The following is a 19,006-nucleotide window of genomic DNA, read 5'->3' as shown; positions in this document are numbered from 1 at the left end:
GCCTAAAAATTCTCAGAGTTGAGAATTTTCAGCCTCTCTTACATTAGTAAGTATATTACTACGTGGTGAATAAAAAAGGAATTTCTATCTTGAACTCACATGTGTGTCCCATTTTTGTCATGAGTGGAACATTTTCACGCTGATTAATTGTGAAGAACGGAACACAGGTTCTATTATTACTACGTCATTTGACTACAAACAAAAATTCAAAAACTGATTACAAATATCCGCTAAGATTTAAAACGGAATTTTTATCTAGTAAACAAAATATATCACACTATGATGTTGAGCAGGAATGATTACACATAAATTTTCCATTATTCAAAATTACGAAGATTTTTCCCGGAATTCCTCCTGTATCAAAATTCAAAGTTAATTAAACTAATGTAATGCTTATTTTGAGAAAATCTAGCCTTACATCCCAGAAAGTTAAAATCGGTATGTTACACAAAAGTGCTTAAATACTAAAGTATACTCTCTAATATTTGGTTGACTATCTGGTTTCCGGATAGTCTAATTTTCCTTTAGTTTCCGGATAGTCTAATTTTCCTTTAGTTTCCAGATAGTCTAATTAGTCCTTGAGAAAATCTAGCCTAATTTTCTTTTATCGTAATTAAATGAGGAAAGCAAGACATTGCGTTAGCAACATTTCCAAGGCATTGGAAGCGGGGGTTTGCTACATACGATGCTTCTACGATCCTGCTCATGTCTTCCTCAAAATACAAGTTGCGACAGGAAAAGAGCGACGTTCAGTTCGTTGTTCCTCTTGTTCGTCAGCGTGTACTGGACCCTCAATTGTTGCTGCTGTTCCTGATTATAACTGCACAATATAATCAGGAACAGCACATTCAATTCACATTCTAGGTGGCTTGAGATAAACGAAGGTCTTAGTACCGAATAAGAAGTGAGAAAATACGTCTTATAACATTGAGTTTTGATATAAAAACTTTGTCTTCTGGTATTGGTGAGCGAAGAAATGAGGTTGTAGAATTCCAGCCTATACGACTATTTTGTTACCCGGCCTGCCCTTCAGCCACATTAGGTCAGACCACATTTGCATATACAGTATACTCGGGATTATATTGTATATGCAAATCCATATATTCAATCAGAAATTTTTTTTATAAAATCAGCAAAAGTAAATGCTCATAGCAGTATTTCAATTTAATAATTATCAATCTCCGTGTATCTACATTAAAATATCTATACTGGGAGACTGATTTGTAATCCATTTTAAAAAAAAAGAAGAAGAAAGAAAGAAAAGGAATCAATACAAAAAGCTGAATTTTGTGTAGAATGGCAAATTATTAGGTCGGACCACATTTGCATATACAGTATACTCGGGATTATATTGTATATGCAAATCCATATATTCAATCAGAAATTTTTTTTATAAAATCAGCAAAAGTAAATGCTCATAGCAGTATTTCAATTTAATAATTATCAATCTCCGTGTATCTACATTAAAATATCTATACTGGGAGACTGATTTGTAATCCATTTAAAAAAAAAGAAGAAGAAAGAAAGAAAAGGAATCAATACAAAAAGCTGAATTTTGTGTAGAATGGCAAATTATTAGGTCGGACCACATTTGCATATACAGTATACTCGGGATTATATTGTATATGCAAATCCATATATTCAATCAGAAATTTTTTTTATAAAATCAGCAAAAGTAAATGCTCATAGCAGTATTTCAATTTAATAATTATCAATCTCCGTGTATCTACATTAAAATATCTATACTGGGAGACTGATTTGTAATCCATTTAAAAAAAAAGAAGAAGAAAGAAAGAAAAGGAATCAATACAAAAAGCTGAATTTTGTGTAGAATGGCAAATTATTAGATCGGACCACATTTGCATATACAGTATACTCGGGATTATATTGTATATGCAAATCCATATATTCAATCAGAAATTTTTTTTATAAAATCAGCAAAAGTAAATGCTCATAGCAGTATTTCAATTTAATAATTATCAATCTCCGTGTATCTACATTAAAATATCTATACTGGGAGACTGATTTGTAATCCATTTTAAAAAAAAAGAAGAAGAAAGAAAGAAAAGGAATCAATACAAAAAGCTGAATTTTGTGTAGAATGGCAAATTATTAGGTCGGACCACATTTGCATATACAGTATACTCGGGATTATATTGTATATGCAAATCCATATATTCAATCAGAAATTTTTTTTATAAAATCAGCAAAAGTAAATGCTCATAGCAGTATTTCAATTTAATAATTATCAATCTCCGTGTATCTACATTAAAATATCTATACTGGGAGACTGATTTGTAATCCATTTAAAAAAAAAGAAGAAGAAAGAAAGAAAAGGAATCAATACAAAAAGCTGAATTTTGTGTAGAATGGCAAATTATTAGGTCGGACCACATTTGCATATACAGTATACTCGGGATTATATTGTATATGCAAATCCATATATTCAATCAGAAATTTTTTTTATAAAATCAGCAAAAGTAAATGCTCATAGCAGTATTTCAATTTAATAATTATCAATCTCCATGTATCTACATTAAAATATCTATACTGGGAGACTGATTTGTAATCCATTTAAAAAAAAAAGAAGAAGAAAGAAAGAAAAGGAATCAATACAAAAAGCTGAATTTTGTGTAGAATGGCAAATTATTAGGTCGGACCACATTTGCATATACAGTATACTCGGGATTATATTGTATATGCAAATCCATATATTCAATCAGAAATTTTTTTTATAAAATCAGCAAAAGTAAATGCTCATAGCAGTATTTCAATTTAATAATTATCAATCTCCGTGTATCTACATTAAAATATCTATACTGGGAGACTGATTTGTAATCCATTTTAAAAAAAAAGAAGAAGAAAGAAAGAAAAGGAATCAATACAAAAAGCTGAATTTTGTGTAGAATGGCAAATTATTAGGTCGGACCACATTTGCATATACAGTATACTCGGGATTATATTGTATATGCAAATCCATATATTCAATCAGAAATTTTTTTTATAAAATCAGCAAAAGTAAATGCTCATAGCAGTATTTCAATTTAATAATTATCAATCTCCGTGTATCTACATTAAAATATCTATACTGGGAGACTGATTTGTAATCCATTTTAAAAAAAAAGAAGAAGAAAGAAAGAAAAGGAATCAATACAAAAAGCTGAATTTTGTGTAGAATGGCAAATTATTAGGTCGGACCACATTTGCATATACAGTATACTCGGGATTATATTGTATATGCAAATCCATATATTCAATCAGAAATTTTTTTTATAAAATCAGCAAAAGTAAATGCTCATAGCAGTATTTCAATTTAATAATTATCAATCTCCGTGTATCTACATTAAAATATCTATACTGGGAGACTGATTTGTAATCCATTTAAAAAAAAAAGAAGAAGAAAGAAAGAAAAGGAATCAATACAAAAAGCTGAATTTTGTGTAGAATGGCAAATTATTAGGTCGGACCACATTTGCATATACAGTATACTCGGGATTATATTGTATATGCAAATCCATATATTCAATCAGAAATTTTTTTTATAAAATCAGCAAAAGTAAATGCTCATAGCAGTATTTCAATTTAATAATTATCAATCTCCGTGTATCTACATTAAAATATCTATACTGGGAGACTGATTTGTAATCCATTTTAAAAAAAAAGAAGAAGAAAGAAAGAAAAGGAATCAATACAAAAAGCTGAATTTTGTGTAGAATGGCAAATTATTAGGTCGGACCACATTTGCATATACAGTATACTCGGGATTATATTGTATATGCAAATCCATATATTCAATCAGAAATTTTTTTTATAAAATCAGCAAAAGTAAATGCTCATAGCAGTATTTCAATTTAATAATTATCAATCTCCGTGTATCTACATTAAAATATCTATACTGGGAGACTGATTTGTAATCCATTTTAAAAAAAAAGAAGAAGAAAGAAAGAAAAGGAATCAATACAAAAAGCTGAATTTTGTGTAGAATGGCAAATTATTAGGTCGGACCACATTTGCATATACAGTATACTCGGGATTATATTGTATATGCAAATCCATATATTCAATCAGAAATTTTTTTTATAAAATCAGCAAAAGTAAATGCTCATAGCAGTATTTCAATTTAATAATTATCAATCTCCGTGTATCTACATTAAAATATCTATACTGGGAGACTGATTTGTAATCCATTTTAAAAAAAAAGAAGAAGAAAGAAAGAAAAGGAATCAATACAAAAAGCTGAATTTTGTGTAGAATGGCAAATTATTAGGTCGGACCACATTTGCATATACAGTATACTCGGGATTATATTGTATATGCAAATCCATATATTCAATCAGAAATTTTTTTTATAAAATCAGCAAAAGTAAATGCTCATAGCAGTATTTCAATTTAATAATTATCAATCTCCGTGTATCTACATTAAAATATCTATACTGGGAGACTGATTTGTAATCCATTTTTAAAAAAAAGAAGAAGAAAGAAAGAAAAGGAATCAATACAAAAAGCTGAATTTTGTGTAGAATGGCAAATTTTTAGGTCGGACCACATTTGCATATACAGTATACTCGGGATTATATTGTATATGCAAATCCATATATTCAATCAGAAATTTTTTTTATAAAATCAGCAAAAGTAAATGCTCATAGCAGTATTTCAATTTAATAATTATCAATCTCCGTGTATCTACATTAAAATATCTATACTGGGAGACTGATTTGTAATCCATTTTAAAAAAAAAGAAGAAGAAAGAAAGAAAAGGAATCAATACAAAAAGCTGAATTTTGTGTAGAATGGCAAATTATTAGGTCGGACCACATTTGCATATACAGTATACTCGGGATTATATTGTATATGCAAATCCATATATTCAATCAGAAATTTTTTTTATAAAATCAGCAAAAGTAAATGCTCATAGCAGTATTTCAATTTAATAATTATCAATCTCCGTGTATCTACATTAAAATATCTATACTGGGAGACTGATTTGTAATCCATTTTAAAAAAAAAGAAGAAGAAAGAAAGAAAAGGAATCAATACAAAAAGCTGAATTTTGTGTAGAATGGCAAATTATTAGGTCGGACCACATTTGCATATACAGTATACTCGGGATTATATTGTATATGCAAATCCATATATTCAATCAGAAATTTTTTTTATAAAATCAGCAAAAGTAAATGCTCATAGCAGTATTTCAATTTAATAATTATCAATCTCCATGTATCTACATAAAAATATCTATACTGGGAGACTGATTTGTAATCCATTTAAAAAAAAAGAAGAAGAAGAAGAAAGAAAGAAAAGGAATCAATACAAAAAGCTGAATTTTGTGTAGAATGGCAAATTATTAGGTCGGACCACATTTGCATATACAGTATACTCGGGATTATATTGTATATGCAAATCCATATATTCAATCAGAAATTTTTTTTATAAAATCAGCAAAAGTAAATGCTCATAGCAGTATTTCAATTTAATAATTATCAATCTCCATGTATCTACATTAAAATATCTATACTGGGAGACTGATTTGTAATCCATTTAAAAAAAAAGAAGAAGAAGAAGAAAGAAAGAAAAGGAATCAATACAAAAAGCTGAATTTTGTGTAGAATGGCAAATTATTAGGTCGGACCACATTTGCATATACAGTATACTCGGGATTATATTGTATATGCAAATCCATATATTCAATCAGAAATTTTTTTTATAAAATCAGCAAAAGTAAATGCTCATAGCAGTATTTCAATTTAATAATTATCAATCTCCATGTATCTACATTAAAATATCTATACTGGGAGACTGATTTGTAATCCATTTAAAAAAAAAGAAGAAGAAGAAGAAAGAAAGAAAAGGAATCAATACAAAAAGCTGAATTTTGTGTAGAATGGCAAATTATTAGGTCGGACCACATTTGCATATACAGTATACTCGGGATTATATTGTATATGCAAATCCATATATTCAATCAGAAATTTTTTTTATAAAATCAGCAAAAGTAAATGCTCATAGCAGTATTTCAATTTAATAATTATCAATCTCCATGTATCTACATTAAAATATCTATACTGGGAGACTGATTTGTAATCCATTTAAAAAAAAAGAAGAAGAAGAAGAAAGAAAGAAAAGGAATCAATACAAAAAGCTGAATTTTGTGTAGAATGGCAAATTATTAGGTCGGACCACATTTGCATATACAGTATACTCGGGATTATATTGTATATGCAAATCCATATATTCGATCAGAAATTTTTTTTATAAAATCAGCAAAAATTATTGCTCATAGCAGTATTTCAATTTAATAATTATCAATCTCCATGTATCTACATAAAAATATCTATACTGGGAGACTGATTTGTAATCCATTTAAAAAAAAAGAAGAAGAAGAAGAAAGAAAGAAAAGGAATCAATACAAAAAGCTGAATTTTGTGCAGGATGGGAAATTATTGTAAATTCTGTCACATCTATTCTGAACGAATTTGTATAATTAAAACAAAATTCAATACTAAAGTTCTAATTCAGATTTACACTATTCAAATTTATACGGAATAAAAATCTGAATAAATATCCCTCAAATTTGTTTAAAAAAACTGATACAAATTATTCAGAAGGCCTTAGAAAATCTTTCAAAACATTTAAATAAATAATATTTTTTTTATTTATTAAAAATCATGTTTCTATGTTTAAAATAATTTATTTTTTAATTAGAAATATGATTTTAATGAATAAAAAATGTAATTATTTAATTGCTTTTCCTCCTTAATGAAAGAATTATTAACACTTTAAATATATTTATTTTCCTTTGAAACATATTCATCAAATTTCATAATCATATGCAAAATTTATCAATCATTTGTGGAAAAAAAAATCAGATTTGGCAATTCAGAAAAATTATTTGACTCACTCTAATTTCTGAAAAAACTGCGAAATTTAAAATTAATTGGCTCAGCCGATATTTTAAATTTTAATTAAGTTAGTTTGTATAGTTAAGTCATATTAACGTCCCGTTGTAAAGCAACAAGGGCTATTTTGGGACGGACCGCGTCATTTTGAACCACGGTCAGATGAAGAGGACGACACCTGAGCTGGCACTCCCTTCTCCACACCACACCAGCGGGAGGACGTTTGGCATGACGGATTTAACGTGCAGCAAACCCCCTTACACGACGGTTCTTCGGTGGAATCGGGTCTCGAACCTAAAACCCTACGGCTCAGACGCCGAGACCTTACCATCAGGCCACAGCGGCCTTGTAATTAAGTTAGGAATGATAAGGTGATTTTTCTTATCATTATATTTAATACAGAAATTTTTTTTACATTAAGAATGCAATATACATTTTATTAAAAACAGACAAGAAAATATTCCTTAAAGAATAAACCAATTGTTAAAAGTTACTATTGAAAAATAAAGCAGTTAGTTGTTAAAAATGCACTGAAAATCAGAAGTGTTTCAACAACATCCTAAATTGCTTTTCAAACATTCGAAAAGAATCGTTCAAAATGTCAACTAACATATATAGAAGTCAATTTAACAGCCAAATACTCCGTTTCGGCGGGAAAACGACTCCCGGGCAAATGTCCCGATTCCAGGCAAACTATTCATTTAAAAACAGCTGATTTTGTAAGAATAGTTTAAGGAACAAACTAGCAGCCATGTTATATTCTATAATATAGTGAGGATTTCAGGAATATTGATCACGAATTATAGACTGAGAGAGACGTTTAGGAGCAATCACGAAAAATTGAAAGCGAATTCTAATTAAAATAATGAACGGGAGTTTAGTTGATCTCGGCGAGCTCTCTAGACTGGTATCGATTTTCGATAGGCAGGAGACCGTACTAATTTGACGTAAGAGGAAACAACTCCGAGGGAGTAACTGATTTACCGGTTGATTTACTTCTAAGAAAATACATCGTTTGAAGTTCAAAGTTCTAAGGGAGCTACTGGGGAGGACTCTGCATTAAAGAATCGTTAAATGAAATGTAATTTATTAATATTTGTATTTAATCTGATGCGTAATTGGTAGGAAAAGCAAAATATGCCGCTTTGGGTTTGCATTTTATCCTTTAATAAATGTGTGGTGCTTTTTTTTCTTCAAAATGATAACCTTCCTTATTTTTACTTAAATTTATTTAACATGATTTATGTGATGCCATCGATCTTACGTTCATACCTTGACGAGCTAGAGTTTTAAAATCTTGTACGCTTGCGTATATTTTAGATTAATATGCATTATTTTACTATTTCAGAAGATAATTTTCAATGAATCAATCAATTTAAAAGTATTTAGATTGTCATGAGTGGTATAAAAGTTATATATATATATATAATTTTTTTATGTAATTTGCGAAGAATACCTGTCTTAAGGTGTACGTACACACGTGAAGATTTTTTTTTAATTTTAAATTTAAAACTCCACTTTTTTCACAGTAGGTTATTAATATATGATTAAACTCATTTAAGTGAGAGAAAACCATATTACACTAATTATTAATTAATTAAATAATATTTAATGAGCTAATTAGCCTATTTTTTGAAACATGATATTTTAAATTCTAATTTGTACAGACACACCTTTCTAGTTGGAAATGATGCTTAATATGAGTCTTGATGTTGTCTGCCTCAAACAAGTAATAAAAATGTATAGTTTTTTTTAAACAATTTTTTCATCAACGATGAGTAGAAAAAGCGAGATTTTTTCTGTCATTTTAACTTTTAAACAACTATTAAAAATTTATTTCTATAAATATAACTTTTGTTGAGGCACAAAACATCCGCTATTTCATACAGATTATTTTCATATACAAATAACTGTATTTGTTTAATTTCTTGTTGAGTTATGATTGTTTGAATGAAGTAACATAGTGGAAAAATATCATTCTTCATAAAATGAGTTTTAAAAACACCGAAACTAGAATTTTTAATGAAAGCACCTCAAGAAAAATAATCATAACTCGAGAAATATTTCGAATATTGACAACATCTTGGTATCGTTTGAAAGCTAAAGGATCAGAAAACATTATTAAGCAATAAAAAAAATGTTCGATATTTTGAACGATTTTCGAAGTTTCAAGTGTGTACATACACCTTAAGTATAATAGCCATAGTTTGGCCACAATTTCCTCCTCGTGATTCGAGTAATAGATCGTTTTGAAAGTATATTTTATATCAGAACATGGAATATCTCCTGAATACAAATTCAAGGAAAGACAATATATGTATATGTAGGAAAATAGGCTCAGTGCAGCATGACATAACATAATGTATCGAACTCAAGGACATTAGAGGAAGACTCATTATGGATGGTCATCATTTTAGCACAATATTACAATACCCTGAAAATGAAAAAATATTTTTAAAAAGTGCTGCAAAAGACTTCTAGATTTTGACTAACAATTTAAAGATTCTTCGAACCTTTGTGGGTCGTTGTTCTCTTATGCAAAAGTTGGATAATCAATGAACATAATAGCCAATAACAATAATCCCTGTTTATAAGTTCTGCGGTGAAGGGATGACTGGAATTGAAAATAGACAATTACAAGTTATAAGATATAGGTTCAAAAGGGAGAGGAAACATCTTATATTTTCTTAGATAATCACTCTAATTTTTCCTCACAAGATCTCAGATTGTCATACAGCAGTGCATTATTTTTTGTAAAACTACCCGGCCACTTGTCTTTCAGTCATTTTCGAATTTTTTTTTTAAGTTTTCGCAGCAAAACAATACTTTAATTGTGATACTTTCGCAAGAAATCCATACGCACTACATTTTCCTTATCAAAATATGGCATGACTATCACACTTCCCTCAGATGATTTATTTTCTTTCAAACTGAGATAATCAAATACATTCACTCGAAGAAATTTTGTTCCATACCTAATAAGAGATGACGAACCAATTCATGTCTCTGGTCATGATTTTGTTCCAAAAACACAAAATCACTTACAAAGCGCTTTTTTTGTGTGTGTTCTCCCAATAAACGAGGCACTCATTAAATACAAACTTATGGAATTGTGATGTTTGTCAATAATCTTATGCTCACTTCCACATGAAAATATCCAGTTAATATGTGATTTCCTCTATTGTCACATGATTTATTGCTGGAGTGTTTTCGTACAGTGAATAACTATTTCAGAATTTGTCAAAATCCATGGTGTTCACCCGTGGCAGCGTCGTCAACATCTGTATGTCCATTCTGGAACTTTGCAATAGCTTAAAACGATATTATATTTTATCATACCTCGAGTTTTACGTCAAATTTCCATCTTATGTAATGTCAGTGATATCACATTTTTTCATTCACAAAAAGCGAATCCTGAGTACATTTCTACAATGCCTATAGCTGCTGATACATGTTTGCAAATGGTTAGCAATCAAACTAAAAATTCCGCATCCAAACTGTTACACCCCGTGCAGCAAATAAATATCGGTAGTATTGGCACAAAATTCCGAAAAATGTCCTTTTGAAAACCCTTTGTACGATGACGGGCATTAAACATTTTGACTGGCCTATATAAAATGAAAAAAGATTTTTACTTTTTATTACGCTAGTAAAGTATGCTTTTGAATTCTTTTTGTTGGGGAATTTTAAATATAAATGTCACTAAACGGTGTCTCTTTGAAATATTTTGTACGTTTTAATGATTGATTCAGTATCATTTGATTATTCTCTCCCGTTATTTCAGTTCCGACCGTGGAAGGACAGTTTCTGAATATCACGAAGGTGAGTCGCCTGCACATGGCGGCGTACCTCTGCATAGCATCCAACGGCATCCCGCCGGCAGTCAGCAAAAGAATCATGCTCAACGTCAACTGTGAGTAGAACATATTTTCGCTCTCCTTTGATAACGTTTATCTCCTTCTTACGCTTTCAGGAAAAAAAAACTTTGTAATAGCTGTAAAAAAAATAATGATGATGATGATATTGCTATTACTGGTTGCAAAAATCAGAGTATTAGAAAGAAGATTTATCCAAAAATAAATCGTAATTTTGTATTGTAGCCGTAACGCATCCTACTCCTATTTTTGGATGATATTCTGCTAAATTAATCTTAATTTGGCTCATGAACTCATACAAAAATACCACATTTTCAGCTATTTTATGGATAAAAATATGAAAAGTTTGTATTTTTAATTTGTTTTGCATTTTGAAAATGTAGAAGCAATGTATTCTTATGTGAATTGTTTGACAAACGCCTTTTTTAAAATATTTTGAATATTGGAGGAAGATTATGGAAAGGATTGTTACATATTTATTAGATGATACATCAAAAGCAAAATAAGGAATATAACTCATTTTCAGTTATCTTCCCCTAAATATAAAATCATTTTGTAAAATCTCCTTGCTTGAAAAAAAAAAAAAGATAAACTGAGAATTTTTAAGTTTATCTTTTTTTCAAGCAAATGCTTTTAGTATCAGTATTGAAAGTTATATAAAAATTAGCTTCGAAGTAAAAGAAATTTTCAAAATATTTTTTGTTGACTTGTGTTTTTAATAAAACGGCAATTTAATTAAGTTTTGATTTCATATAGCTGATGCCTCTCTGTTGATGAAGTTTAGAAAAAGTGCATTCAATATTCTAATAATATGAATTATGAATTTTACGTTAATATGTTAAATGGCACGTCAGTCATCGGCGACTCATACTGAACTTTCCATACGGGCCACATCAGTCATTGATAATTGACATTAAATTTTCCGTACGAACTGCGACAGTTGCCGTTGACTAATAATATAAAATACTATATAAAAGTACATTCTATTATTAAATTAATAAATGTTTCTTATTAAAATATTTCAATGGGTTTCATTAAAACACCGTAAACGTATATAAAATGAATCGAAAGATCAAAAATATCTACTGAGACTATGAGCCAAACGGAAAGGAAAACTTGGCGCTTAATATGTTAAAAATTAAAATAAAAATAACTTAAACAAAAATTATAAATTTTACTTTATGATAAAAAAGGTGGTTTAAATAGTGTTTTAAAAAAATTGTTTAAAAACAAAATTTGCACTATTATACCAGGCTAGAATGAAAAAAATCAAAGGGTTTTAAAAAATACTTCATTTAGAAGCATAAGACCTATAAAGATATGAAATATGAAAAAATTTATTCTTATTCTAATTATAAAGTATATTATTATTGATGTTAAATGTGTCTGTAGTATGCGTCGCTCGCATCCATATAGTTATATGCATACAATAGCATGTTCAGAAGTAAGTACATCATAATAGCAATGATACTTTCCTGCAGTTTTCGTGAGAAAGCATCACCTAAACCCCGTGAATATGTGCATCCTTTCATGCATCGCCATTCTTTGCTTGTTTTCTATATAACAAATGGAATCCAATTAATCATTTATTTTAAACTCGTACTTAACGTCACGCTTCATCAACTTGATACATGAACTCGCTTCATTTTGAGACATATCAAAATTGCTTTGTTTTATTCGATTTCTTTTGTGATAATAGAGTCTCTCACTCTCTCTCCTCAGTTGCTCCGATGATCTGGATCCCCAACCAGCTGGTAGGGGCGGCCGTCGGCGCGGACGTCACCCTGGACTGCAACCTGGAGTCGCACCCGAAGTCGGTGACGTACTGGACTCGGGACGGTGGTGGGTTCATGATCATCTCCAACACCAAGTACAACAGCCTCCTCCTCGACACGGGCATCTACAAGGTGCAGATGAGGCTCATCATCAAGAACCTCCGTCCCGACGACTTCGGATCCTACACGTGCGTCGCCAAGAACTCCCTGGGCGAGACGGAAGGAACCATCAGGTTGTACGGTAAGGGGGGCAATCCATCATTCCATAGTCGTTAATAAATCGGTCTTTACAAGATGTTTTATACAGGGTTCTTCAAAATTCATGGTACATACTTGAAGGGGAAGTAGAGTGTAAGTATAGAAATAATATTCGCATAGGAAAACCAGAATTTGCTTTGTCCAAACTGAAGTTTCTATTGTTAGTATTTTATTTTAAAACAGTAGGAACATTTCACGGTATTTGTCAACAAACTGCTCCATACATTTTTAAAGCAACTGATTATTCCCTCTGAATCATCAACAAAACCGGTATTTCTTCAAATATTCTATGACTTCGCTGATATACCGGTGATTATTAAAGACACGCTATTTGTTTTATGAGACCGTAACTACCATATGAATTCACAAGGACGGAATAAAATTTTCATTCAAAATATTTTGAGGTATGTTCTCAAAAATCATATGGAAAACAATAATTAAACGCTAACAGTTACGGTTACAGTGACAAAATTATAAAATTTTCAAATAGCAACACCAACTTTTTCTTTATTGGAATGTGTTCTCCCTAACAAAAAACAATAAATAGCGTTGCAACGTTTCCTGTAGCAAAAACTCACTAGCAAGACACAGACTAAAAAGAAAAGATAAAACTGTGGTGTTCCTACTAGAGACATGAAGCTCACCAAATTCCTCTCGGCATGGTACGTGCTTTGGTTCTAGGCACCATCTGTCGCATGCAAAATATCATGGTGGTTGAAGGTGCTGATGTGGGAAATTTGTGAAATACAATAAAATGTTTAGCTAGCTATTGCTTCTTCATTGCTATTTTCCTAAAATTAAAAAAAAAAATATTTTCCTAAAATTTCATTCCTTTTTTATATATCGGGATATATTTTTATAATCACCCGATATATATTACACACAAATCTGATGAATGCATAGAAGAAATAGCATCTCAAATACCAGAACTACAGCAGTTTTTAACGCTTTTGGTTGTACGGTCTATCTGTAGTGTAAAATATATTCTGAGTCCCAATAACTAAACATAGAAATAGAAAAATTCAGGCATACACACATAAACGAATGTCTATTTGTATATATATTACATGCACACATGTGTCAGAAATTAGCTTAGTATAAAAGTATTAAAAATCTATTTTTTATAAAGCAAAAAACCCCGTTATGGTTATATTTTAATTGCCAAAATATTAAAAATGAAACTTAAAACTTCGCGATCAAAATTTAATATTTAAAAAAAAAACTTAATGAGATTTTTGCCATTATTCCCCCCCCCTACTAGAGAGTCAATATCTGGATTAAGACTTGATAGCATTAACGTCATGATTCTCTCAACATTTAATTTGTTTTAGTGCATAAGTTTGAAAAGAAACGAAAATCCAGAAAGAACGTTCACGCTGATAAATGGTTGAGAACTGTTGAACATTGATCAGATAGGACCATAGTTGTTGTCCTAAAAAATTATTTTAGAATCTAACAGATAAAGCTTTAGTTAGCAGTTCTTTACTATTTGATGGTATTTTAATTTTCACTATGTAGCATTCTTCAAAAAGATTTATGATGCCTTGGTTATCGCATTTGACTTCAGAAAAAAGCACCAAAAATAATAAAAAGACCATTCCGTGGTCCATAACATAAATAAGGCTCATAATACAAACTCTGCTGCAATACTAAACTTCCAACTTTTAAATTACATGCACATTATTGAAGCTTATGATTTGACTATGTCATTTCTTTATATTTAATAATAGGAAAGTTGTTTTGTCCTAGTTTGTACTTCCAGAAAAAAAATATTTGAATAAATATTCATGTTAGGCAAAATGATATTTCTCATACTTAAAAATCTGAATATTTTATTGCACACGTAGTGGCTAATAGGATTAAGGCAACGTATAATTGAAGAATTTTATTCTAAAGTTTACGGGTTCTTCCTCAATCTGCATTATTAATTAAAGCTGTTCAGAGACTAATGTCAGCAATGATTTATTCACTGTTATCGATATGGATACTGAAGGTTTTACTCCCAACTAAATACTAATGTGAGCCAATTTCCTCTGAAAGTCGTTTAAGATTGCAATCGAATCTCATATACTGGAGGTAAAATAAGACGTCAGGCGATACTAACTGCTCCAGTCACTCTAACCAATAGAAATGTGCACACTTTTTGTTTAACATGAGTATTTGATTCTTGAATTTAGTTCGATCTGTTAGAGCAAATAGGACTAATTACAACAACAAAATTTTATTTGTTGATATTAGAAACTTTGATTCAATTCAATCTAAAAATCTTGATTAAATAAAACAATTTTGCTTTGACATTAAGGTATTTCACTTCAATGTGTAAGAAAAGAGCGAATGTTTATGCAATACAAATATTATTTCTTGAATTGAAAAGAAAGCAATTTCTGAAGTCAATTAAATTTGTTTATTTACTTAGCAATACTTTCACAAATATAAAAAAAGAAACATTGTTTCTAAATATTCATAGGAAATTTCTCAATTTTAAAAACGCTGGGAAATGAAATTAGTATTTTTCTAACTAACAAATAATTTTTCGTATTGATTGCGCTCGTACAAAAATGGAGCAAAATTAATTTAGAGACATCAAAACGTAATGTGGCCATTAAAGATTTACGTATTTATTCGTTCACTTCGAAAATGGAATTCATCGGAAAATGAAATTGCTTACGAGTTTCTTAAAAAAAATTAAGAAGAACAAATGGAAATGTTTCAGCATCTTCCAGAAGTTAGGGAATATACATAAAATTACTTTTCACTTAAATGTAGAAAAAAATAATAAATTTATCTTTTTCAGTATCAAAATCAATAATAATCAGTTGTAATTGCTTAGGCTTTCAATTTTTAGAGTAGAATATTACTGATGCCATTTTCTGAAATAGTATTTTTTTAAAAGTTTAATTACCGATTCCTTGGTAATTATATTTTTTGCAGATCTTGTATTATAAAATGCAGTTTGTTTGGTTGAAGCAATTAGATAAATATATATTGCCACATTAATTATGATTATGTACTTGGAAAGAAAGATCCTCGTTATTTAAAGTTTACAATCTTTTGGGTGGCTATGATTTAATTAAACTGGTTAAAAATTAAATTCACTAATGTTGCGTCTCACTGATAACATTATAAACATTTTGTTTGTTAATTAAACAACATGTGTTTTTCAATTCTAACTTATTATGGAATTTTTAATTAGGGCAAAAGCAAAATTGTATAACGATATTTTCAAAGTTTTAAAGAATTTCATACAGAAATAATAATTATTGGAAATAAGATTTAAAAAACGAAATTAAATTTGTGTTACTGATTCGATTTTGAAGAAAAGAATAATTTGTGTGTGTTCGGTTTTTAAGAAATGGATCTCTAAATTAAACATATCTAACACTCCTATTTAACTTACGGTGTGTGAAATATACAGATAAAATATTGTACTCATCAAAATATTCGATAGCGAAATTTTCTCCAATTTATATATTTTTATTCCTGGATAAAAAAAAAATCGAATTATAATGGTTTGTTTCTCTGCGAATATATTCAAAATCTCAAAGGGCTACACAAATAACATTTAGAAGGCAATTTCATATAAAAACTATACATTTCCATCATATTTTGGATTAAACCGTCAACAACCGGCGTCCTGGTTTAGGAGTAACGGGTCTTCTCCGTGATCTGAACGTCACGGATTCGAGTCCTCGTTTGAGCATGGTTGTTCTTATTTTGTGTTCTATCTGTGAGATGCGTGAAAGCGCCCTCCCCCCATGTAAAAAGAGGTTGTGCAAGCGAGTGTCTGAGTGTCTTCTTCATATGAGCTAGAAGTCAGACTTCTGCCCTCGAGTGCTCAGGGGTCTTTTCCTCAGAAACTATTGCACCCCCTCTCCGTGGTAACGCGGACACGACATCATCATCATCAGTAAATTGTCAAAAGGAAGTCATTTTTCTGATCATTAAAGTGAGTTGGAATTCTGTAATACAATAATACAATTAGATGGATAAAAAAGTTAGGCTTATGATTTTCATAATACAATAATGCAATTAGGTGGATAAAAAAAGTTAGTCTTATGATTTTCGTAATACAATACTACAATTAAATGGATAAAAAAGTTAGGCTTATGATTTTTGTAGTAGAATCGTAGATATGAATAAAATTTTGAAACAAATCTGCCAAGGAGATGATGGTCTAGCAGCTTATGTTTTTGTATGAATTTCTATATACTAGCCGTCTTAGGTGACCAGCTTATTCGCGTAGATTATTGACTTTTGGAGTTGTTGAATGATTAAGATGGAATGCATTTAAAAAGAAACTCTTCAACGTGCCGTTTGATAAGACCGAGAAACATGAATTCAATTGAATTTGTTTACTATAAATTTATTTACTGTTAATTAAAGAGTGTATATATTATGAAATAAAAAAAAGAGGTGAAAATCATACAATGAAGTTATTGACTGATGAAAACATGAATGTTTTGATGAATGAGTTTGAATTCCATCATAATATTTTAAAAACATTGTTACGAATACTATATCAAATTAAATTTCAAAATATTGTTAAAACTAAAGGTTAAATGCTACATAAATGAAATCAATATCATTAAATGATAATTGTTTGAGTGTTAAGGTAATGCAAAAACTATTTTTGGAAGATAATTATTTTGGGAAAACATGAACATTAATTTTCGTGGACACATCATTAAGATTACTTATTTCGCGGACGGTTACGCCTATTTTTACGATCGTTTAAATTTTCTGTTTGAAGCCAGTTTTTTTTTTTTTTTTTTTTTTTTTTTTTAATATGAGCTATTTTTATTACTGAACGTATTTGGGTGATACAGGAAACATCTGCAAAAACATTGCTAATGACATTTTGAAACGCCATTAATTAGCTAAACAAAGCGTTGGATTTAATGCTATTGTAAAAACCTGGTAAAAGCATTCAATGAAACAGTCTGAAATACATATGGTGGTTTGCTTACATTTGACTGTTGCCATTCGAGAAAAAGTAATAAAATTTATATATATAGATAGATATGTGCACATATGGACGAAACAAGCTATGAATAGGAAATGCATATGCTTTTGAAGCTACAATTGGAGTTCTATATCAAAATTTTGGTTCGATTCATTTACTTGAAGATATCCAAGCTCTGTACATGATCTCGTGAGGAATACAAAACATACCATATTTCGTTAATAAGCGAAGATATCTAATAAAGAACTCTTCCACTAATTACAGAAAGTCTCATGTTAAAGGTTTGAAAACATATATTCCATCTCAGAGATTTTCCATAACTTTGTGTTTGGATAGTTAGGGAATGTAACACTGCATTCGACACTCGTTTTGTCATATCGACTGCATGCGTTTGAAGATGATATGTGTATTTTACCAAAATATTAACAAGAGTAAAGATTATTGGAATAAACTCAAAACTTTCTGGCATTTCTATAATAATGGAGTTATCCTCATCACTTCGCATAAAATTGTGGAACTTGGATAAGATCTATCAAACAATAATTACAAAATGCTGATCTTTGGCGTGAATTTAACAGTTTTACTGAATCCCTCTTATGATCCTTGGCGATAAATCTCGGGCATGCAGTTAATACTAATACACATAAATCGAACTTATGCTTTATACGCGATTTTTCTAACCAATTGAAACCAAAATTTAACATAGAACGACTTCTGCAATAACAGCACCTCTTACCAAATTTCATAAATTTAAGTCATTGTGTTTTTTAACTATCGGTTTTATATTCTTATGAAAGTACAGACTGACAGGTGGCTAATTGGTACAGTGATTATTTTCCAGTTTGATAGTACCTATACTTTAATTGTAAAATCTAGGAAACAAATTTTACCCATTTAGCTTCCTCCGTTTTGTATTTATTGTGTTATTTTATATTCGGATAGGGGTATAGACGAAGTTATTCGGAATAGATTTTGCTTTTTTCCCAACTGTTAGAATTAAAATTTAGCATACAACTTCAATTAAAATCACAAAATCACAAACCAAATTTCATTTATTTAAGTCACTTCGTTTGTGAGTCATTGCGTTCACATTCACGCGAATATACAGACAAGTAGAGGATCAATCTTTTGATAGATTTGATTTAAAATTTGATAGGAATTAACATTTTAGATATTTAACTTGATAATCAAATTTTATTTATCTAGTCCTTTCTATTTTAGAGATATTAAATTCACTAG

General features: G+C 29.8%; 1 protein-coding gene across 2 annotated transcripts in view; it reads left to right on the top strand.

The window, feature by feature from the left end:
* LOC129981128 (lachesin-like) overlaps positions 1 to 19,006 on the top strand; it is a 639,355-nt gene that overhangs the window by 581,133 nt on the left and 39,216 nt on the right. For both annotated transcript variants that reach the window (XM_056091820.1, XM_056091819.1), the window contains exons 5-6: positions 10,681 to 10,809; positions 12,494 to 12,787. In XM_056091820.1, coding sequence (XP_055947795.1) covers positions 10,681 to 10,809; positions 12,494 to 12,787 — 423 coding nt within the window. The remainder of the gene's footprint in view (positions 1 to 10,680; positions 10,810 to 12,493; positions 12,788 to 19,006) is intronic.

The sequence above is a fragment of the Argiope bruennichi genome, chromosome 8, assembly GCF_947563725.1.
Source record: "Argiope bruennichi chromosome 8, qqArgBrue1.1, whole genome shotgun sequence".
Classification (NCBI taxonomy): domain Eukaryota; kingdom Metazoa; phylum Arthropoda; class Arachnida; order Araneae; family Araneidae; genus Argiope; species Argiope bruennichi.
The sequence above is the reverse complement of the archived record's forward strand: the minus strand, read 5'-3'. Positions and strand labels throughout refer to the sequence as shown.